Below are 20,562 nucleotides of genomic sequence, written 5' to 3' on the forward strand. Positions count from 1 at the left end.
TATTTTCATTTTTTTAGAGACAGGATCTCCATATTTCTCAGGCTGATCTTGAACTCCTGGGTTCAAGCGATCCTCCTCCCTCGGACTCCTAAAGCAGTAGAATTACAGGTGTGAGCCACTGTGCCCAGCCTGAATGTAGTCTTTTTATTAATTCATTTAGTTTTCATTTCTGCTGTTGGTTTTTGAGAAAATAGTAGTGCTTGTAGATGATAAGTGTCTGAATTTGCAAAATGATCTGTCTCAAGTGGGACATTGTTCTGCTAACATAGAAAAAGTCAGAATATGTCATTGTGAAAACATGGTTCCCTGGAATGAGGGCAGCATCTTTTTGTGTTAGCACGCCCACCCCTTACCCCTTGTGCCCTGCCATGGTTCCTAATCCTCTGCCTTCTGCTCTGTGGGTAGTCAGCTTTGGTTCATGATGATAAGACATCCCATAGAAGTCATTAAAGCAAGCTGTATTTAATGTGTTTAATCATTTTAGATGAATTAAGTCATCTTTCTTCTTAATCACTTGAGCGGCTGTTCCCTGAGTGCCACTGAGTTATCTGATATTTTACTGAGTGCTCAGAACTGAGCTTTTAAGAAACGGTTTTAGCTGTGCCTTGCTGAGATTGTAATTTATCAGTGGACTTGATGTTCTCACTGGACCTGTGGGGGTCCATGGACTAGCATGTGCTTTCTTACATTGTGGCAAGAATAGCTGGAAGTTGCAGCTGACTGCTACCTTAGAAATGGAAGCTATTAGACGTCATTCTTTCCCATGTCATCTCTTGGCCCTCCAGACCTCAGGCTCTCTACAGCAAGTACAGAGCAGCATCGGCAGCTGTTGAGTCAAACCTCTTCATTGACCGTAGTGTAGAGGAAAGGCTTTATTGCCTCTGGATCTGGGGAGTCCCACATATCCTTTATTTCCTTAGGCCTGGCAGTAGCTATATTTTTCCTTCCTTCCGCTGGTCTCCTCCTCTTCCAGTATCTTCTCAGCCTCTAAGCGTTAGTAGGTGTAGGGCCTGCAAGAGGCGCTGGGTGAGATACAGAGGTGTAGACAGCACTGTCACTGCCCTTGTGCAGGCAGTTCAGGTTTGCGAGAGCATTCACTGGAATGCTTAGTAGCCCCACAGAAAATGTGGCATTGAATGAGTGAGGCAAAAGCACCTAAGGTCAGCTGAGGACAGGCTAGAAAGAGAAACGCAAAAGGATCTTCCTCTATCTGGGAGGATTGTGGGGCAGGGGGATCAGCTGGCTCTACTCATCTGTCGTCAGGTCAAGCAAGGACAGAAATGACCTTAGCACCCACACCCACCTTCTTTTCCCATTTCCAGCCCATGGGTTCACATGTACTTGAGCAGCATTAGGTAGCTGAGGACTGTGGTGCCCTGTCCCTGGGATGCTTCCTCATAGTCTGATAAATGATTGCTTTTGTCTCCTTTTTTCTGCCATACTGTCTCTAATGGAACAATGTTATTAGGGATTTAGATTCATTTTCCCAAGGAGTTTTTACTGAGTCTAAACTATTATTCCCAAGGAAAATTCCTCAGCGGGTCCCTTGTAATTCTATTTCCCTGTTAGTGGGCCTTAATAATTCCAGTTTGCCTACAGGGTTTTCTAAAGAAATAGCTCTCTTCAAAATCAGGAAATAGTTCTCTATGAAGTGTTTCATTTTCAAGCAGTGCTTCCATTCAGAGGACTTAATGCTATAGTTGACATCTTAGTAAAACAATTTAAAAGGATCGTGTTATACTTGCTCATCAGAAAGAACATTCACACTTAAGGTTTCAGAATGAAGGAGCACTCTCTTGTCATCTGATTTTCCTAGCAGAACAAAGAGAGAAAGTACCAAAAGAGACAAAACTTCAAGACATGGCTTCTGCGGAATTGAGATAGTCAGGGGGAAAAAAACCCCACAGATGCTTATTTGTATACTTGCTTGCAAAAAGAGATATCAACTGGTTTATAAATATACTGAAACTTTCCTTAAAATGGGTGTCTAATCAAGGAGGTACTTGCACGGGAGATATGGTTTGACTTCTGTTTTATTGGCTTGTTACATTTCATTGAGGTGGTGACATGTGAGAAGTGGTTTAGCCCTTAACTCTGATCACTACCTATAAATGATAAGGCTCACATCCATGCCTGTGGAATAAACTGCTGTCAGGTTTACGTTTAATTCAGCATATGGTCAGCTCTCTTACAGTAATTAGGGAGAGGATAGGCAGAAGGCCAGGAAATTAAATCCATAATCTGAACTTTCCATTTTATCCTGAAATACTTACTAATGCTTTTACCAAACCTGGGATGTGAATTGGTGAGTTTTACTGTCGTACATCTTTTGTATCAGTTTATCCCACTTCAACGGAATGTCCAAAACCAAACAAAAAAAACGTGGCAGAAAGGGAGACGGAGGAGAAGCAAAAGGTCATGTTAGCACTGCACAAAAATTGGTGGCCAGATGATGAATAACCAAATATCAACAGAAATAATTTTAAAAGATCAAACCGAACATTGAAACCATAAGACCCATACACCTACTGTGTACCCAAAGTAAAAAGTAATAATGAACTATAGGGTCCTTTAGATTACACCAGCAATAGTAGTATCAGTCTCCAGCTAAGCCTCATTTTTTTGTTTTTCCAGAAAGAAAAAAAGGGTCTGTTGAAGTTGCTTTCTGGCGCCTCCACTAAACGGAAGCCCCGCACGTCTCCTCCAGCATCGCCCACCCTGGAAGTGGAGCTGGGCAGTGCAGAGCTGTCTCTCCAGGGAGCGGTGGGGCCTGAACTGCCAGCAGGAGGGGGCCACGGCAGGGCGGGCTCCTGCCCTGTGGACGGGGACGGACCGCTCACGACTGCAGCGGCGGGAGCAGCCCTGGCCCAGGACGCTTTTCACAGGAAGGCAAGTTCCCTGGACTCCGCCGTCCCCATCGCTCCACCGCCTCGCCAGGCCTGTTCCTCCCTGGGTCCTGTCTTAAATGAGTCGAGACCTGTTGTTTGTGAAAGGTGAGTTGAACTTCGTTCCAGGAAAAAAATTAGAAAATGAGCAACAAGCTTTATGCTGGAACATTTAAGATGTTTTGCCACATCCTCCTAAATGTTCTTAATCTGAGCTTATAAAAACAAGCACTGAATTTCTTTTCCCACTTGCCACACATACTCTGTTTTCCATTTACTTTTTTACTTCCCTTCCCCTCCCCTTCCCTTCCCTCCCTTTCTTTTTGACAGAGTCTTGCACTGTCACCCAGGCTGGAATGCAGTGGCGCAATCTCAGCTCACTGCACCCTCCACCTCCTGGGTTTTTTTCCTGGGGACTATGGTGGGCTTCCCCTGGGATGCTACCTCGTAGTCTGATAAATTCTCCTGCCTCAGCCTCCTGAGGAGCTAGGATTACAGACGCCCACCACTATGTCCGGCTACTTTTTGTATTTTTAGTAGAGATAGGGTTTCTCCATCTTAGCCGGGGGTCTTGAACTCCGGACCTCCTGATGCACCTGCCTCAATCTCCCAAAGTGCTGGGATTACAGGCGTGAGCCACCGCGCCCGGCCCCTTACGTGTTTCTTAATGGGCTGGTCCCCAGCCGCCTTTTCCTTTGTTTTCTCCACTCCACCATGCGAGAATTGTATCCAGGTGAAAATTGTCAATCACTGGGAACTTGTGCATGGATTGACTTCTTTCTTGTTTCTATTTCTTTGCCAGCAATCACTGTCTTTTTTTTTTTTTTTAATATTTTGCCTTTTTAATTAAAAGTTCGCAGCATTTCCTGCTAGTTGTGAAGCAACTAGAGCGGGGGTGTCCGATCTTTTGGCCTCCCTGGGCCACACGTAAAATATACAAATATGGCCGGGCACAGTGGCTCACACCTGCAATCCCAGCAATGTGGTGAAACCCTGTCTCTACTAAAATACAAAGAAATAGCCAGGCATGGTGGCAGGTCCCTGTAATCCCAACTACTTGGAAGCCTGAGGTGGGAGAATCACTTGAACCTGGGAGGTGGTGGTTGCAGTGATAGGAGATCGTGCCACTGCTCTTCAGCCTGGACAGCAGAGCAGAACTCCATCTCAAAGAAAATAAAAATAATAAATAAATAAATTTATATTATGTTAAAAATATGTTACATTACACACACACACACACACACACACACACACACACACACATTAATGATAGTTGATGAGTTTTTAAAAAACCTCACAATATTTTAAGAAAGTTTACCAATTTCTGTTGCGCTGCATGCCTACAGGTCAGACAAGCTTAAATTAGAGAATTCTATTAGCTAAGAGAACTCTCTTCTTTTTTTGAGGCAGGGTCTTGCTCTGTTGCCCAGGCTTCAGTGCAGTGGTACAGTCACAGCTCACTGTAGCCACAACATCCTGGGCTCAAGTGATCCTCCCACCTCAGCTTCCTAAAGCCTATACCACCATTCCCAGCTAACTTTTTTGGATTTTTTTTGTAAAGACGGGGTCTTCCATGCTGCCCACGCCAGTCTGGAACTCCTGGACTCAAGCCATTCTCTTGCCTTGGCCTCCCAAAGTGCTGGGATTATAGGCATGAGCCACCATGCCTGGCCAAGAACTCGCTTCTTTTTCTTCCTGAGCCAGAAGAATGTGGCTAAGTTCTCAGTCTCAGTTCTGACTCTCCTCCTGACCCAGTGACTTGATTCAGTTACACTCAGAGTAGTAAGCCCTGTCAGTGATACCAGCCTTGAATAATTCTTACAAAAGGGAGCAGTTCTGTTTGGTACCCCACTGGGGTTCTAGGAATGTGTTAGGAAAGAAAATATATATTTAATGAGACAAATATCTACTAGGATTATTTAAACTGAACAGTGAAGCACTATTCATTACATAGGAAAGCATCATGAAGTATACTCAAAATACTTGACTATTTTTATACTGCATATAAATATATAGTATTTGTCTTAAGTATCATCTGTTTTATTGTTTCCATAAGCTTCGTTTCCTCTGTGCCTGCATTTCATAAATAAAGTAAATTTCTACTTTGTGGAGGTACTGCCTTTTTGGTAGCACTTTCTATGTTGCTGACTTGAAATGTTACTATAAAGTGTGATTTTTTAAATGCCTTAAATTCACCTTACCTCTGTATTTCAGATGAAGCCATAGGTATATTTGTATCCACCAAAACCTGAGGCGTGCATTCGTATTTTTGGCACACATTTTTTACTTACAAATAAACTGGGAAAAATGGAAAAGAATAAATGTCAAACAACCTATGTACATTAAATACAGAGCTCCTTTGTACAAACAACCTATGTACATTACAACCTATGTACATTAAATACAATTTATGATTTTTTTTTTTTTGAGATGAAGTCTCACTGTGTTGCCCAGGCTGGAGTGCAGTGGTGCAATCTCGGCTCACTGTAGCCTCCACTTCCCGGGTTCAAGTGATTCTCCTGCCTCTGCCTCCTGAGTAGCTGGGACTACAGGCAAATACCACGTCCAGCTAATTTTTTGTATTTTTAGTATAGACGGGGTTTCGCCATGTTGCCCGGGGGGATCTCGAACTCCTGGGCCCAAGTGATCCACCCACCTTGGCCTCCCAAAGTGCTAGGATTACAGGCATGAACCACCGCCCCCAGCCACAATTTCTGATACTTATCTTTATACTGCTGTACAACAATTTTCTATAGAAACCATTTTTAAAGTGAGCCATCACCCTAACAAAATGTTCTCTCCCTACAAATGAAATCATTTTCTGTTTCCTGTCGTCTGTTGTGCTCTTAGTAAAGCTTTGAAATTTTGTCCAGAATTCGCTGAATCCTGTATTCTGCGATTCACCCTTGTTCCTGCTGTGTTGGTCTGCTTTCCAGGGATAGCACCTTCTGTCCCTGGAGTTGGTCCGGTTTCTCGTTTGCCTTCCCTTGGTCACGAAGCCTCCAGCCCTCCTTCCCTCCAGGCATTGATCTGCAGTTTTTCCTTCAAGCCCTGAGGGCATCTCTCCTGGTTCCCCCTCATTTGTGGTATTTGTGTGACTCTTTTGAGTGATGGTTGACTTTGCCCAGATTCTCCCTAGACATGGGCATGGGCACTGCAGCCTCCCTCCCCCTAATGCGTTCCTTCTCAGTTGCCAGATGTCCCCAGTCTCTGTGGCTTCTGCATTCTAGTCCCTTCCTCTTAGAGGAGCTCTTTTCTAACAGCAGGCTCCTGCTGTTCAGTTCATCTGAAAAGGAGGAATGGCTAGCGCAGACAGGTGACAGCATTTCAGGGAGCGGGGGCTGTACATCAGATAGGGAACGTGGGGAATTTAATGATGGGACAGATGGGCCGGAGCACACTGGAATTCTTTGGCAGGTTTTCTTGTATAACCATTTGAATTTTTACAAGTGGGAAATGGGTCTTTGGAGAAGACGTCTATCCAAGTTTGTATTTTTATAATCCATATGTTCAGTGGAATATTAAATATAATAGCCAATCTGACCAACTTTCCACAGGCCTTGCTTTCATACACTGATGCTAATAGTACTTATTTACCTTGGATTCTCAGATTTGCCTCGCAGTAAAAATAACAGGAAACGTGTGGAAACGTACAGGAAAATGTTCTATTATTCACTAGGAATGAAATGCTTTGATTAATTAAGAGCCACCAAGTATAGAATTAAGAGATTACTTGTTGTCACATTTTAAACATTTCAACACAATAAAAAGTGCTCATTGCTGAAAATGAAGGAAAGATTAACTTGTATATCAGTATGATTGAAAAAACATTTCAGGATCTAGGAATAATTCTTGATTTACAATACAAACATCAACAACTGTCGTCCTGGCAAAATACAGAAGGAACCCAGGGTTCTTTTGGTAGAAATTCTACTGATACAATTCCATAGAAATGTTTTTCAATGTATATTATTGGGACACTATGAGATAAGATTTATTTACAGATTAGAATGAGAACAAGTATAAAATTTCCTCTCAAACCATGACCCTGTCTCATATGTCTAAAGTAAAAGAATGTGCCAGGCACGGTGGATCACAAGGTCAGGAGTTCACAACTAGCCTGGCCAAGATGGTGAAACCCTGTCTCTACTAAAAATACAAAAAAAAAAAAAAAAAAAAAAAAAATAGCCAGGCGTGGCAGTGCTGGGCACCTGTAATCCCAGCTACTCAGGAGGCTGAGATAGAGACTTGCTTGAAGCTGGCAGGCGGAGGTTGTGGTAAGCCAAAATCGCACCATTGCACCCCAGCAGAGCGAGACTCTGTCTCAAAAATAAAAAAAAATGACTGCAATGGAAAGAACCAATACCAATCACGTGGTATAAAGACTTAAGCAATCTCATAATAAGGAAGGATGAACCTTGAAGTGTGTTGACAGGTCTTGGTGTCAGCAGAGAGAATTCTCTGAGGAACGAAAGGTTTCTTCTGTGTTTGTTAGACTGAAGAAAACAAGCCAGATATAGCACTATATCCTGGAGGCACAAAATGTATAATTGATGACAGCAGAAATAATAGAACAGATATTTTAGGCTCTATTTTAGAGGGATTGAGAAAAAAATAATTAGGAAATTGCAAAGAGAAAGTGGTAAGAAAATATTTCAGAAGGGATGACAAAGAAAAGAAAGTATGTGACAGATTTATTTTTCTTCTAAAGAAATATATATATATATATGGTTCAGGGAGACAGAGCAAGTCATCTTTATCTGTGTGTATTTTTAAATTTAGTAATTAAACTAAGAACCACATACTTATAAGCTCCTCTCCTAAATTGGAAAAAATAAAAATAAAAACAACCTATGTATGATCTTTGATCAGGGATTCAGCTAGAACACTTGGAAACATACAAATTGGATAGAGATAGATTTACAGGAAGGCAGCTGGGCTTAACCAGCATGATTAATTTCTTTGAGTCAGTGACAATGAGCCCACTGGGTGAAGCAATGGACATAATTTACTTGGACTTGGAGCAAGCTACAAAGGGAACTAGTCTGGTTTTGCCAGTGAAATACTTAAGTGTACATTAGATTGCTGTGGCAACTGGCAGAAAGCAGTAAGTGGTTACTCACCCCGGTCGGAGTGATGGACGGAGTGCCTCCCAGAGCAACAGGGGAGCCAATCTGGGCTATACCAGGGGCGATTAGAAATGAAAATACATGGACTATGGAGAGCACTAGAGGCCAGAAAAATAAGGGAAGCAAGAAATGTATATTAATAAAAGATAGCAAATGCCCATTCAGATGGAAGCTAAAAGACCATAGCATTGGATGTCTGTGGAGCTTCTTTATATTTCAAGACTGTTTCTTGAATTCTACCTTGACAGTTATCACCAAAAGTTGAGTTAAGGTCACAGAGCCACTGAGAGGCAGAAGCCATTCAGGGCCCAGTCTGTGAGCCACTCCGGTCACCCCGCAATGCCTTCACAGTACCTGTTCAAAGGGAACAGAGCATGCTTTCCAACCAAGGTACCAGTCAGCTTTATACATTTTTCCTTTTTTTTTTTTTTTGAGACAGGGTCTTGCTCTGTTACCCAGGCTGGAGAGCGGTGGTGCAGTCTTGGCTCACTGCAGCCTCTACCTCCTGGGTTCAAGCGATTCTCCTGCCTCACCCTCCCAAATAGCTGGGATTACAGGCGCACACCACCATGCCTGGCTAATTTTTGTATTTGTAGTAGAGACGGAGTTTCACCATGTTGGCCAGGCTAGTCTTGAACTCCTTACCTCAGGTGATCTGCCTGCCTCAGCCTCCAAAGTGCTGGGATTACAGGTGTGAGCCACCATGCCCGGCTCCTTTCTTTCTCTTCAACAAAAATTTTTTTTCATTTATGTATCTTATTTTTTAAATTGTGGTAAAGTATACATGAAAATTTACTATTTTTCAAGTGTACAGTTCAGTGGCATTGAGTACATTCATGTTGTCATACAACCATTTACCACTATGTATTTCTAGAACGTTTTCATATCCTAAACTGAATCCGTATTCATTAAGCACTAATCCTTCATTCCCCAACCTTTAGGCCCTACAGCCACCCTTCTACTTTCTGTCCCTATGAGTGACTTCTGGGCACCTCACAAGTGGAATCACATAGTAGTCATCCTTCTGTGTGCACACAGCTTATGTGCACTCAGCATAACGTTTGCAAGCTTCATTCCTGTTTTAGCACTTGTTAGAATTTCATTCCTTTTTCAGGAGCTGTGTACATTTTAAAAAATACTTTTTCTATACAATTAGGCCTTTTTTCACCTGACATGCTTATTAAGAATTAAATGTACTATGCTAAGTACTATGAGGCGTAGAAAGTGAATTTAGCATCATGTCACCCTTCAAGCAGCTTATGGTTTGGTAGAATACATGAGACAGGGACACAGATGGTAATAATACAATGTAGTCTGTGCTAAGTGCCATAAGACATATGCATGGAGGCCTCTGGGATTTAGTCAAGCATGAAATTGCCTCCAGCTGTGAGGCTGGAGATTTCACAGGGGAGAATTGGAGCCAGGCTTTGAGAGAGTGATAGGGTATGGATGGGCAAAGATAGTGTCAAATGAAATTCCCACTGGAAGGAACTGCAGGAGCCAAGGTATGGAGTGGGAGAGGTCAAGGCCCTGCGTAGGGAACGCGTTCAGGCTTAGGGGAGTGTTTGGGACTTTTGTGGTGATAATAGTAACTACAGCTGTAAAAAGATTAAGGCCTGATCACCAAGGGTTTTGCATACCAGGCTGAGGATTAACCTTGCTCGCAGGCATTGTAAAGCTGTTAATGATTTTTTGGCAGTGGGTTGCTGCAAATAGAGTTGCCACTTAAGAATATTAATATGTAAGTTCTGCATAGAATGGGTTGGGGACAGGAAGAGACCTGAGGCAAGAAAGATAGGTAGATATTTGACCAGGTGGATGCCAGATGCAGTGGCTCAGGCCTGTAATCTCAGCACTTTGGGAGGCTGAGGCGGGAGGATCACGAAGTCAGGAGTTTGAGACCAGCCTGGCCAATATGGTGAAACCCTGTCTCTATTAAAAATACAAAAATGGGGCTGGGTGCAGTGGCTCATGTCTATAATCCTAGTGCTTTGGGAGGTGGAGGCGGGCAGATCACAGGGTCAGGAGTTTGAGACTAGCCTGGCCAACATGGTGAAACCTGGACACTAAAAATACAAAAAATTAGCCAGATGTGATGGCGGGTGCCTGTAATCCCAGCTACTCGGGAGGGTGAGGCAGGAGAATGACTTGAACCTGGGAGGTGGAGATTGCAGTGAGCTATGGTCACACCATTGCACTCTAACAAGGGTGACAAGAGCAACACTCTGTCTCAAAAAACACACACACACAGACACACAAAAATTAGCTGGGCACAGGGGCACACACCTGTAATCCCAGCTACTCAAGAGGCTGAGGCAGGAGAATTTCTTGAACACAGGAGATGGAGGTTGCAGTGAGCCGAGATCATGCCATTGCACTCCAGCCTGAGTGACAAGAGTGAAACTCCATCTAAAAAACAAAACCAAAAAATACATTATTTATTTATTTGACCAGGTGGAAGGTAACGAAAGGTAATGAAGTCATTAACCAGGATAGCAACAGTGACAATGAAGAGGAGTGAATGGGATATGGATTTTGAAGGTAGATCAGCAGGTCCCATGAAGGTCGTGGGAGAGTAGCCAGTTCACTCCTGAGGTTCAGAACTTCCCCAAAGCCCTGTTTGTATAAAGATGAGCATAATCCCAGTGAGGCAGAGGGTGGAGCAGCAGATGTGAAGGACCTCTGCAGCTGTGCCTTACATCTGTTGGTTGGTCTGTAAATGTTCCACTTGGCAAAGCCTTTCAATGCCTGAAATAGTTGGCCAGTTATGCCCAGCATTTGGCCTTACAAATCTGTATTAGAAAACTCTGTGCAAACCACCTCACAAGGCTCAAGATCAGGACCTGAGCTGGAAGATTTCTAAGTAGAGTCTATTACTTCTGCACCTGGTAGTCTTCATACAATCAAGACTGCGTCACAGTTTCCATTATGCACATGGTTTCTCATTCCACCCACCCCCTCCCCCCCAGAGGTTTATAAAACTTAGCAATGAAAATTTGCTCCCACTGGGAACTTGGCAGGAAGAGTATGTTCTTAGCCCAGCAGCAGTTCTAGTTCAAAAATTTTTTTGACAAAATTGGTTTAGTGCATTTTATAAAATGCATATATTAATCTAATTCACTTCAAGTTTTTCAATAACCTTTTTTATTCCATCAGCTCACAGAAAACAAGTAGGGAATATATCTCCTGAGAAATCTCTGAATATGTTCTGAGTCACTTGTACATTTTTTCCCAGAATTATAAAGCTTTGCCTTAAATTTTTAACTTGCCCCAAATGGCAACTACGTCATTGCTTTTTCCATGGATTTTTAGCATGTTGATATTAGTCTTGAGGAATGTCATCTGGATCCTTCTTTCAGATAAATTCATGATGAAACTATTTTTCTTGCTTTTAAAGGTGTCAAATAGTGGTTTGTGTCTGTAATCCCAGCACTTTGTGGGGCTGAGGCTGGTAGATTGCTTGAGCCCAGGAGTTTAAGACCAGGCTGGGCAAAATAGTGAGATGCCATCTCGACAAAAAGTACAAAGATTAGCCACGTATGATGGCACACACCTGTAGTCCCAGCCGGAAGTCTAAGGTAGGAAGATCAGTTAGATCAGATAAGCCTGAAGGTCAAGGTTACAGTGAGCTGTGATTGTACCCCTGCACACCAGCCTGGGCAACAAAGCCAGACTGTCTCAAAATAAAGATGTCAGAGAAGGGATTCTGAAACCCTAACTGTGTCATTCTAAAGTTCGTCAGATCTCATTGTCAGGACATGCTTTAGGTTGTGGCCTGAGTTTGTTTCCTAGTTAGAGATGTCCAGCCGCTGACTGGCCCATCCTTCACCTCCTTCAAGCACCAAGTCTCTGCCTACTCTTGTCTAAGCCCATATGATCATCATGGAAGCTAATATTTTAGGGTTGAACTCTTTGTCAGACACCATACTAAAAGCATCATACTCGTTTAGCTCATTACATTCCTATTCTACAGATGAGGAAATAGACTGAGAGAGCTGAGATAACTGGCCCAAAGGTAAGCTGCTCTAACTGACCTTAGAGTCTGTGTCAACCCTCAGGCAGGGTTTCTCCCACAATGCCATGCTTCCTCCCTCATTCTGTGCTTGATCCAACCCCAGCCTTGTGCTCTGTGGATATTCACATTTGAATTAGCTGAACCTTTCTCGGATGTGATAAGCCAACTTCCGAGCTGTGCTTTTGCTTCAGATCTTGGACAGTAATTTGGTCCTGTGCCAAAGGAGCTCAGGTCGTTTGAGCTGCCACTTATCCTTTGTCAGAGGTGTGTTTTTTCAGTGTAATAGTCTGGGACTCTTGCTATGGTCTTTCTTAAATAGATTCTGGTTTATATGGAATGGGAATTGGTGAAAGGAACATGCTGTAATGGGTTTCACAAGTTTGGGGGTAGTTGTACAGAATTTGTTCTGGCTATCATTTTTAAGCCATAACATTCTTCACTTTCAGGAGTGGGTCCCATGAGGCTATAAACTCATTTTCTGACTTTGAGAACCAAATGAACATAGAAACCCAAAATCACCTTTATGACTGAATACTCATTACTTAGCTGTTGGCGACCGTCCGGGACGGGTAGGCACGTCTGCCTGGGGTCTCTCGACCTGCAAGAGGGTCCCAATACCTGGAAGAGAGAGTGCGCGGAAGAAAGGGAGACAGAAAAAGCGAGGCGTCTGGAGGACTGGATAGGCCGTACCTAAACAGCAGCCTTTATTTTTCAAAGGCCAGGAATAAATACACTTTCTTTGCTCTGGTTTACGTCATTGCAAGAGGAAATGCAAATCTGTACCTTACATGGCCTATACAATAGAGAAGTCAGATACACAATCAGTGGTTGTAAGAAGTAACAGAATTTCCTGTGATCACAAAGCTTGTTTACATCCAGACATTATTCCTCCTGGCTGCAGGTATTTCTGGTTTGATCTTGTTTTAGAACTGAGATGTGAAAAGGTTTTCTGGTTTTCCTCATCAGAATATCTTTTAACCAGATTCACCTTTGTCTGCTCCTGAGTCAACTTACCTCAACTCCCCCATTCAGGAGTCTCTGAGTCAGGGATCAAAGCCATCCCATATGGTGGCATTTGCTTTACAGATATCCCCACAGTTAAACCATTATCTAGGGTACAAGGCAGTCAGGCAAGTAAAGAAAAGTTTAAAGCTTATTCTTAAAGAAAGAGTCATAAAAAGTTAAAAGCAGAAACTGGTTGCTGGTAGGGAGTCACTCAGTCTAGCAGCACCGCATAGTTTTAGGCACAAACGATATCGTGGTTGATATTAGAAACTGATCATCCATCTTTCAGTTCCTTTTTCCCGATAGCTCGACTGCCTCCAACAGGAAACTGTTTGGGATCAAACTCACCGTATAGTGAGACCCACGCCTTTTGGGAGTCTCACACGGGAATGTTCCCCACACTTAGCATCAAAGAGTGAAAGATCCATTTATTAGTTACCTATTGCCATGCATCCAGTCACCCCCAAAACTCAGTGGGTTAAAAGAATAAGAAGCATTTATTATTTCACAGCTTCTGTGAGTCACGTAATTATGGAGCAGCTTATCTGGGAGGTTCTGGCTTTAGAGTGTTTCTTGAGATTGTAGTGAAGACATCAGCCTGATGCTTGACTGGGGCTGGAGGATCCACTTCTAAGATGGCTTAGTCACATCACCGTTGACTGGTTAGTTTAGACTTTTGCAGAGACCTCAGTGCCTGCCTGTGTGTTTCTTCTCCGTAGAGATGCTGAGTGTCCTCACAATATGGCAGCTAATTTTCCCGAGTGACTGATCCAAGAGAAAGTAAAGTGCAAACCACAATGCCTTTTATGATCTAGCCTCAGAAATCACCCACTGACATTTTCGTAACATTTTGTTGGTCACACAGGTCATCCCTATGGATCATAGGAGGAGACTATACAAGAGTGTGAATACCAGGAAGCAGAGATCATTGGGGCCATCTTAGGGGTTGGCTGCCACACACCACGATTCTTTTCCCCTTTTGTTGAGAGGAGGAGTAAAGGAGAGAGATAATGCTGGAAAAACAGCAAAGGATAAAAGGATATAGAATGTAAAACAAGTCACTTCCCTCTGGTTTCCTACAAGCTGTAAGTCTGCATAGGAAAGCTCAGGAGCATGGACGCAGGGGCATAGATAATATTAAGCCAGCTAGGCTTCTGCCGTTTTTAAGTAATAATGACACCTTTCCCACTAAGATTCAAATTCTGAGCCGAGGAGAAATAGACACAAGTGTCAGAATAGTGGAGATCAGAATGTCCACCTCATTGCTGGTAGTAGTGGATTGAATCTGTGGCCACAGCGCTGCCCTCCATGTCTGGACCTTGGGACTACCTTCCCAAGGGATAATTTGGGTATGCGGGGTAGATTACCTTCCTCAGAATTGCTGCCTCTCCCGTGTCAAACCCCAGTGTAAGGGACACGGGGACAGATTTCCAGACTCACTTTCCTGGCCTCTCTGTGCTTACAACACAGAGGCGGAGCAGAGCCGCCTCAGCCTGTGGCCAGGTGGTTCAGTGAGGACTGAACCTCCCGCTCAGCTACTTCCCTCCGTTTTACCAATCAAATAAATTCACTCCTGTTTTCTTGGAGAAGAGGGAGGGACAGAAATGATGGCCCTCCCGGGAAATGAAACGAAACTCTCCTTTATGGCCAAGATACAATCTCTGGGAGGGAACAAGGATGTCTCTCCTTATAAAGGTCACTCAAATGAACCAGCCTGGGTCATCAGTAGTGGATTGACACACATATCCAAGGCCGGTCTTTGTTAGTACCCAGTCTCTATGAAACAGAAAATAGCAGCATTTTGAGTCGTTTTACCATCATGAACGAATTAATGTTACGTCCTATTCATGTGGAAGGTTCGTGCAGACTAACAGTGCGCCGTTTTTTTTTTTTTTAAATAACTGCTTTGAATCGCCTTAACTAAAATCTCTCTCTTTTCTAGGCACAGGGTGGTGGTTTCCTATCCTCCTCAGAGTGAGGCAGAACTTGAACTTAAAGAAGGAGATATTGTGTTTGTTCATAAAAAGCGAGAGGATGGCTGGTTCAAAGGCACATTGCAACGTAATGGGAAAACTGGCCTCTTCCCAGGAAGCTTCGTGGAAAACATCTGAGGAAACTGACACACTTCACACAACAAAATAGCACAAAGCAACTTAACGGCAAGAGCACATTTGTGGACTTCCAGATGGTCAGGAGATGGGTAAAGGCTGGGTGCGTGACTCCCATGGCCCAGCACAGTTCCCCAGCCAGCAGAGTGAAGAAGGTGTTTGTGTGGGTTTTATCAGTCTGGATTCGGAGGCGTAAGGTGTGCCTTGTACTGTCTGATTTACTACACAGAGAAACCTTTTTTTTTTTTTAAGATATGTAACTAAAATGGACAATTGTTTACAAGGCTTAACTAATTTATTTCCTTTTTTAAACTTGAACTTTTCTTATAATAGATACATTCTTTGGATTATGATTTTAAGAAATTATTAATTTATGAAATGATAGCTAAGGAGAAGCTGGATTATCTCCTGTTGAGAGCAAGAGATTCGTTTTGACATAGAGTGAATGCATCTTCCCCTCCCCCCATCCCTGCTACCATTATATTTTGGGGTTATGTTTTGCTTCTTTAAGCTGGAAATGCCAGTTCTCTAATTTGGTTTTCTTCTTTGGGAAACCAGACATACAAATGAGTATCAATTAGGGCCTGGGGTAGAGAGAAACTTGAGAGAAGAGAAGTTAGAAGTTGGTTAGTTCTAACCAAACTAGAAAGAAGTTAGTCTTTCTAGTTTGGTTGGAATCACCCTGAAGATCTAGTCTTCAATTTAATTGTTTGGATTTTTAATTTTCCTAGAATGAAATCACTGAAACCATGAGAAAGAACACAGCACAACCCTTGAACAAAATGTATTCAGAAATATGTTTAGTTTTATAGCAGAAGTAGCTCAATTGTTTGGTTGGAAAATAGGGGAAATCGAAGTGGAACTCACTGTCTGAGAATGGCTATGAAGCGTCATTTCCCATTTTACCCCAACTGATCTGCATGCCCAGGACACAAGTGAAACATTTGTGAGATAGTAGTGGTAAGTGCTGCACTCGTGTTAGGTCAAAGGCTATAAGAAACACTGTGAAAAGTTCATATTCATCCATTGTGATTCTTTCCTCATGTCCTGCATGTGTTACTGGATTCCCACAGTGATATAGACTGTGCATGGTGTGTATTATTTCCTTGCGATTTCCTGTTAAGGTGAGTTTGTACTCAGAATCGACCAATTCAGGGGGTGTAAAAATCAACTGTGTTCTCTTCTCTACTCCAAAGCCCCTACTGACCCAGGTCTCCTCGGTGTGCTCGCTCCCTCTCTGGCTAAGGCATCCATTAGCCACTACCCAAGTCATTAGTGAAAATGCTCTTTTATGTCCTCCCAGCAGACAGACATCAAGGATGAGTTAACCAGGAGGCTGCTCCTGTGACTGTGAAGCTCTGGAAGGCTTGGTGGGAGCGAATGTGCCCACACCTTACAATTGTGGCGGGACCCAGCTGAGCCTTTCTTTTTATATCCATTCTTTGATGTCATTGGCCTCTCCCGCCGATTTCATTACGGTGCCACGCAGTCATGGATGTGGGTAGTCTGGAAAACAGAAAGAGGGAAGACAACCTGGTAGTGAGTAAGATCCTTACCACAGTTTGCTCATGGGAAATAGATAATAAACCCTTTGATCTTTTTTTTTTTTCTTTTAAGAATTAAAACTGGGAAATAGAAACATGAACTGAAAAGTCTTCTTGCAATGGCAAGAGGTTTCATGGTCTTAAAGATACATTATATGGTTGAAAATGAAATCATTCCTAAATTAACCTTTTTTAAAAAAATAAAACACTGTATATTATGTTCCTGTGTGTTGAATTTTTAAAAAATACTTTACTTGGATATTCATGTAATATATAAGGGTTTGGTGAAATGAACTTTAGTTAGGAAAAAAGCTGGCATCAGCTTTCATCTGTGTAAGTTGACACCAATGTGTCATAATATTCTTTATTTTGGGAAATTCGTGTATTTTATAAAAATTTTAAAAAGAAAAAGACTACTACAGGCTAAGATCATTTTTTTACCTGTCTTTTCTCCATATTTTAAGCTATGTGATTGAAGTACCTCTGTTCATAGTTTCCTGGTATAAAGTTGGTTAAAATTTCATCTGTTCATAGATCATTAGGTAATATAATGTATGGATTTTCTATTGGTTTTTTGGAGAGAGTAGAGGGAGATTTTGTAACAAGGGCTTGTTACACAGTGATATGGTAATGATAAAATTACAATTTATCATTCCTTTTCATGTGAATAATTTGAGGACTGGATAAAAGGTTTCAAGATTAAAATTTGATGTTCAATCTTTGTGTGTCCCTTGTGTTAATCCTTAAAATTTTGCTTTTTTTTAATTAAAAAAACCCACACACACAAATTTGACCTAATTTGTACCTCACAAGAATTCTTTGCATACACCTCAAGCAGAAAATGTCTGCAAGAATCAATTTGGTGATGATGATACATTTTACCTCTGCAACTAACAAACCTTGTTTATTTCTCCAAGAAGTTTAAAAAGAGTTTGTGGAGTCACACAAGGTCGTGTATGGCACTTGTGTTCGTTCCCCTCTTCCTCTTCTGGTTACTAAAATCATCTGGTGAGTGCTAGAAGTTGTCTTAGCCATAGAAGGAGCAGACCCATTACCAACCGCGTGATAACCCTTAAGTCTCAGCATGGATTGTGGAGAAAATCTTTAGATTCACCGTGATTTTCATCTTCCATGAAATGAAAGGGCCATGTAAGTCATATTAAAAACTATTTTCCTATTAACTTTTGGCTACTGTCAAATGGCTTATCAGAATTGAAAATCAGGAATTCTAGGTTGTATTGTAGCTTTGTCAGAAACTCTCTCTGTAGTTACCTGGGCAAGTGGATTATGACTTAGTTTCTTCCTTTTAGTGTGCCATCTACCCCACTGGGTGAAGATGAGAAGCAAAGGAGATAATCTCACTGTTTTTGAAAAGTACTATTTTAATGTTTAATTTGCACTCAGTGCAAATTTTATCTCTGGTTTCAAATATTTCATCTCACTCTCTTGGAGTATATGGTATAATGCTTTTTGGGGTCTAATTGGTTTTAGAAGGAACAAATTAAGGTGGTGTTTCCAAATGCTATGCATTTAACTTTCTGTTCGTATGATAATAGAACACATTTGCATACTTCCAGAAGCACTTTCAATTCTATGAATATTTCAATGCTGAGCTATAAACATTAGAATTCAAGTTTGGAAAATGTGTTTAATGGATGTTTGACTAAGTTTAATATATGTTTGACTAACAACTCTTTGTGTGTATTCATCAAATTTTTTAAATGTGTTTCTGAATCAATTAAACTCTGTCATTATCAATGTAACATCCTACTTAAATTACCTCTTTTCCAAAAAAAATAATTAGCAGCCTACCAAAATCCACAAGATATTTGTAAGAGATTAACCACGTCCAGGCAAAGGAGCATAGCCCTCACTCCCCATGGCTGCAGACTGTAATGGGGTGTGCTGGGCGACTTTGCCTTGCCCATTAGTATCACCAGAGGCAGGAAGAAACTATTAGAGTGATTAGTCACCTGCCAATGTGAACAGTGACAGGTTTTTTTTTGTTGTTTGTTTTTTAAGATGGGGTTTCTCCATGATGGCCAGGCTAGTCTTGAACTCCTGAACTCAGGTGATCCACCTCAGCCTCCCAAAGTGCTAGGATTATAGGCCTGAGCCACCGCGCTCCGCAACAGTGACAGTTTTAAAATACCTTCTCTCAGGTATTCCTTAGATTCCTTTTGTGTTTCCTACTAATAAATTTCCGGTTTGTCTATTTAGATTTCCATTTCAGAAATACCACCTGCATCTCACTCAGTGCAGATTCTTACTGTAGTATGACGATCCAGGCTTTGTGACCATGCTGAAGGCACGTGCGAGTGGCGTTAATCTTTGAGTCTCCATTCAATACTATTATTGAGTCAGACTACTCTAGTAAGTCTCCAAAGATAATGGAATTATCCCAGCCAGTGAGCCAGCTGCCACTGCTATTGCTTACACCTTAGATAAGAAATTTGGTTCCGTGAGGTCTTTCCTCTTGGGGGTGAATCTTTCAAGTTCTGAATCCTTGAGAAAGTACTAGAAGAAGCCATGATAGACTTTGGTATGAGAAGACATTCCTAAATGTGATTCAAAATTTAGAAACTATAAGTAAAGAAAACCTTGACAAATTCAACTACAAAAAAATCAAAATAGTTACGTGACAAAATACCATAATTAAAGTCAAAAGAATAAACAATGAAAAAAATTATTTGTAAGTCCTATCGCAGACAAAGAGATAATTTCCTTTACGTATAAAAAAACTTCTACAAATAAGGACAAAAACTCCAAAGTAACATCAACCAAGGATTTGTGACAGAAATTGCCAATAGTCTCTCAATATTTTTTTTTCTTATAAACCGATATCCAAGCTTTGTGCTTAGTTAAAAAGCTCATTTTTGGCAGAGTGTGGTAGCTCACTCTGTAATCCCAGCACTTGGGAAGGCCGAGGCTGGTGGATCACCTGATGTCAGGAGTCTGAGACCAGCCTGTCCAACCAACATCGTGAAACCCCATCTCTACCAAAAATACAAAAATTAGCCAGGTGTGGTGGTGCATGTCTTTAATCCCAGATACTCCATAGGCTGAAGCAAGAGAATCGCTTGTAACCGGGAGGTGGACATTGCAGTGAGCCGAGCTCACGCTACTGCGTTCCAGCCTGGGTGACAGAGCAAGACTCTGTCTCAAAAAAAGGGGTGGGAGGAGGAACACACCTTACGGCCATTTTGTTTTCCCCCCTTCGAAACTGCAATAAGGCCTGGAAGGCTGGTACTCCCGTAGCTGTCTTGAGCCATGTTTTGTGGTCTTTTATGAGATGGACAGTCAGCTGTGGCCATAAGAGGAGACAGAGGAGAGGCTCAGAAAAAACAAAGTTTATTAAACTCACAGGTGCCAGAGACAAGAGGCAGGGTGCACCAAGCAGGGCCCTGTGTGAAAGATACCAGGGTGGCCCGCCGGAAGGGTTCAGGTCACTGCCTTTTTTAGGTTTCAGCGGGAAACGCATAGCAGGCAGGGTGAACAGTTAAGAACTGGCTAGGTTGAATCATGTCAGCAGACTTTAGGTTATAGGGGTGGTCTCTGGTTGCCTGGTATCTGGCCCTGGGATGATGAAGGCAGAGGAATCCTGAGAACAGAGGTGTGGCTGTGGCTGGATTTGTTTGCATATCAAAGGCAAGCTCCCCACTGGATCCTTCCTTATCTTCAACAACTGGCTCCAGGTGTCCCCAAACTTTTTACACAGGGGGCCAGTTCACTGTCCCTCAGACCGTTGGAGGGCCGCCACATACTGTGCTCCTCTCACTGACCACCAATGAAAGAGGTGCCCCTTCCTGAAGTGCGGCGGGGGGCCGGATAAATGGCCTCGGGGCCGCATGTGGCCCGAAGGCCGTAGTTTGGGGA

General features: G+C 42.4%; 1 protein-coding gene across 3 annotated transcripts in view; it reads left to right on the plus strand.

Moving 5' to 3' along the window:
- The window catches only part of SH3RF1 (SH3 domain containing ring finger 1), a 180,637-nt gene extending 163,234 nt beyond the window's left edge, over positions 1–17,403 (plus strand). For all 3 annotated transcript variants that reach the window (XM_039479144.2, XM_039479143.2, XM_003938719.4), the window contains exons 11-12: positions 2,635–2,993; positions 14,977–17,403. In XM_039479144.2, the coding sequence (XP_039335078.1) occupies positions 2,635–2,993; positions 14,977–15,145 (528 nt within the window). In that variant the 3' untranslated portion in view covers positions 15,146–17,403. The remainder of the gene's footprint in view (positions 1–2,634; positions 2,994–14,976) is intronic.
- The last annotated feature ends 3,159 nt before the right edge of the window (positions 17,404–20,562 follow it).

The sequence above is a fragment of the Saimiri boliviensis genome, chromosome 3, assembly GCF_048565385.1.
Source record: "Saimiri boliviensis isolate mSaiBol1 chromosome 3, mSaiBol1.pri, whole genome shotgun sequence".
Classification (NCBI taxonomy): Eukaryota; Metazoa; Chordata; class Mammalia; order Primates; family Cebidae; genus Saimiri; species Saimiri boliviensis.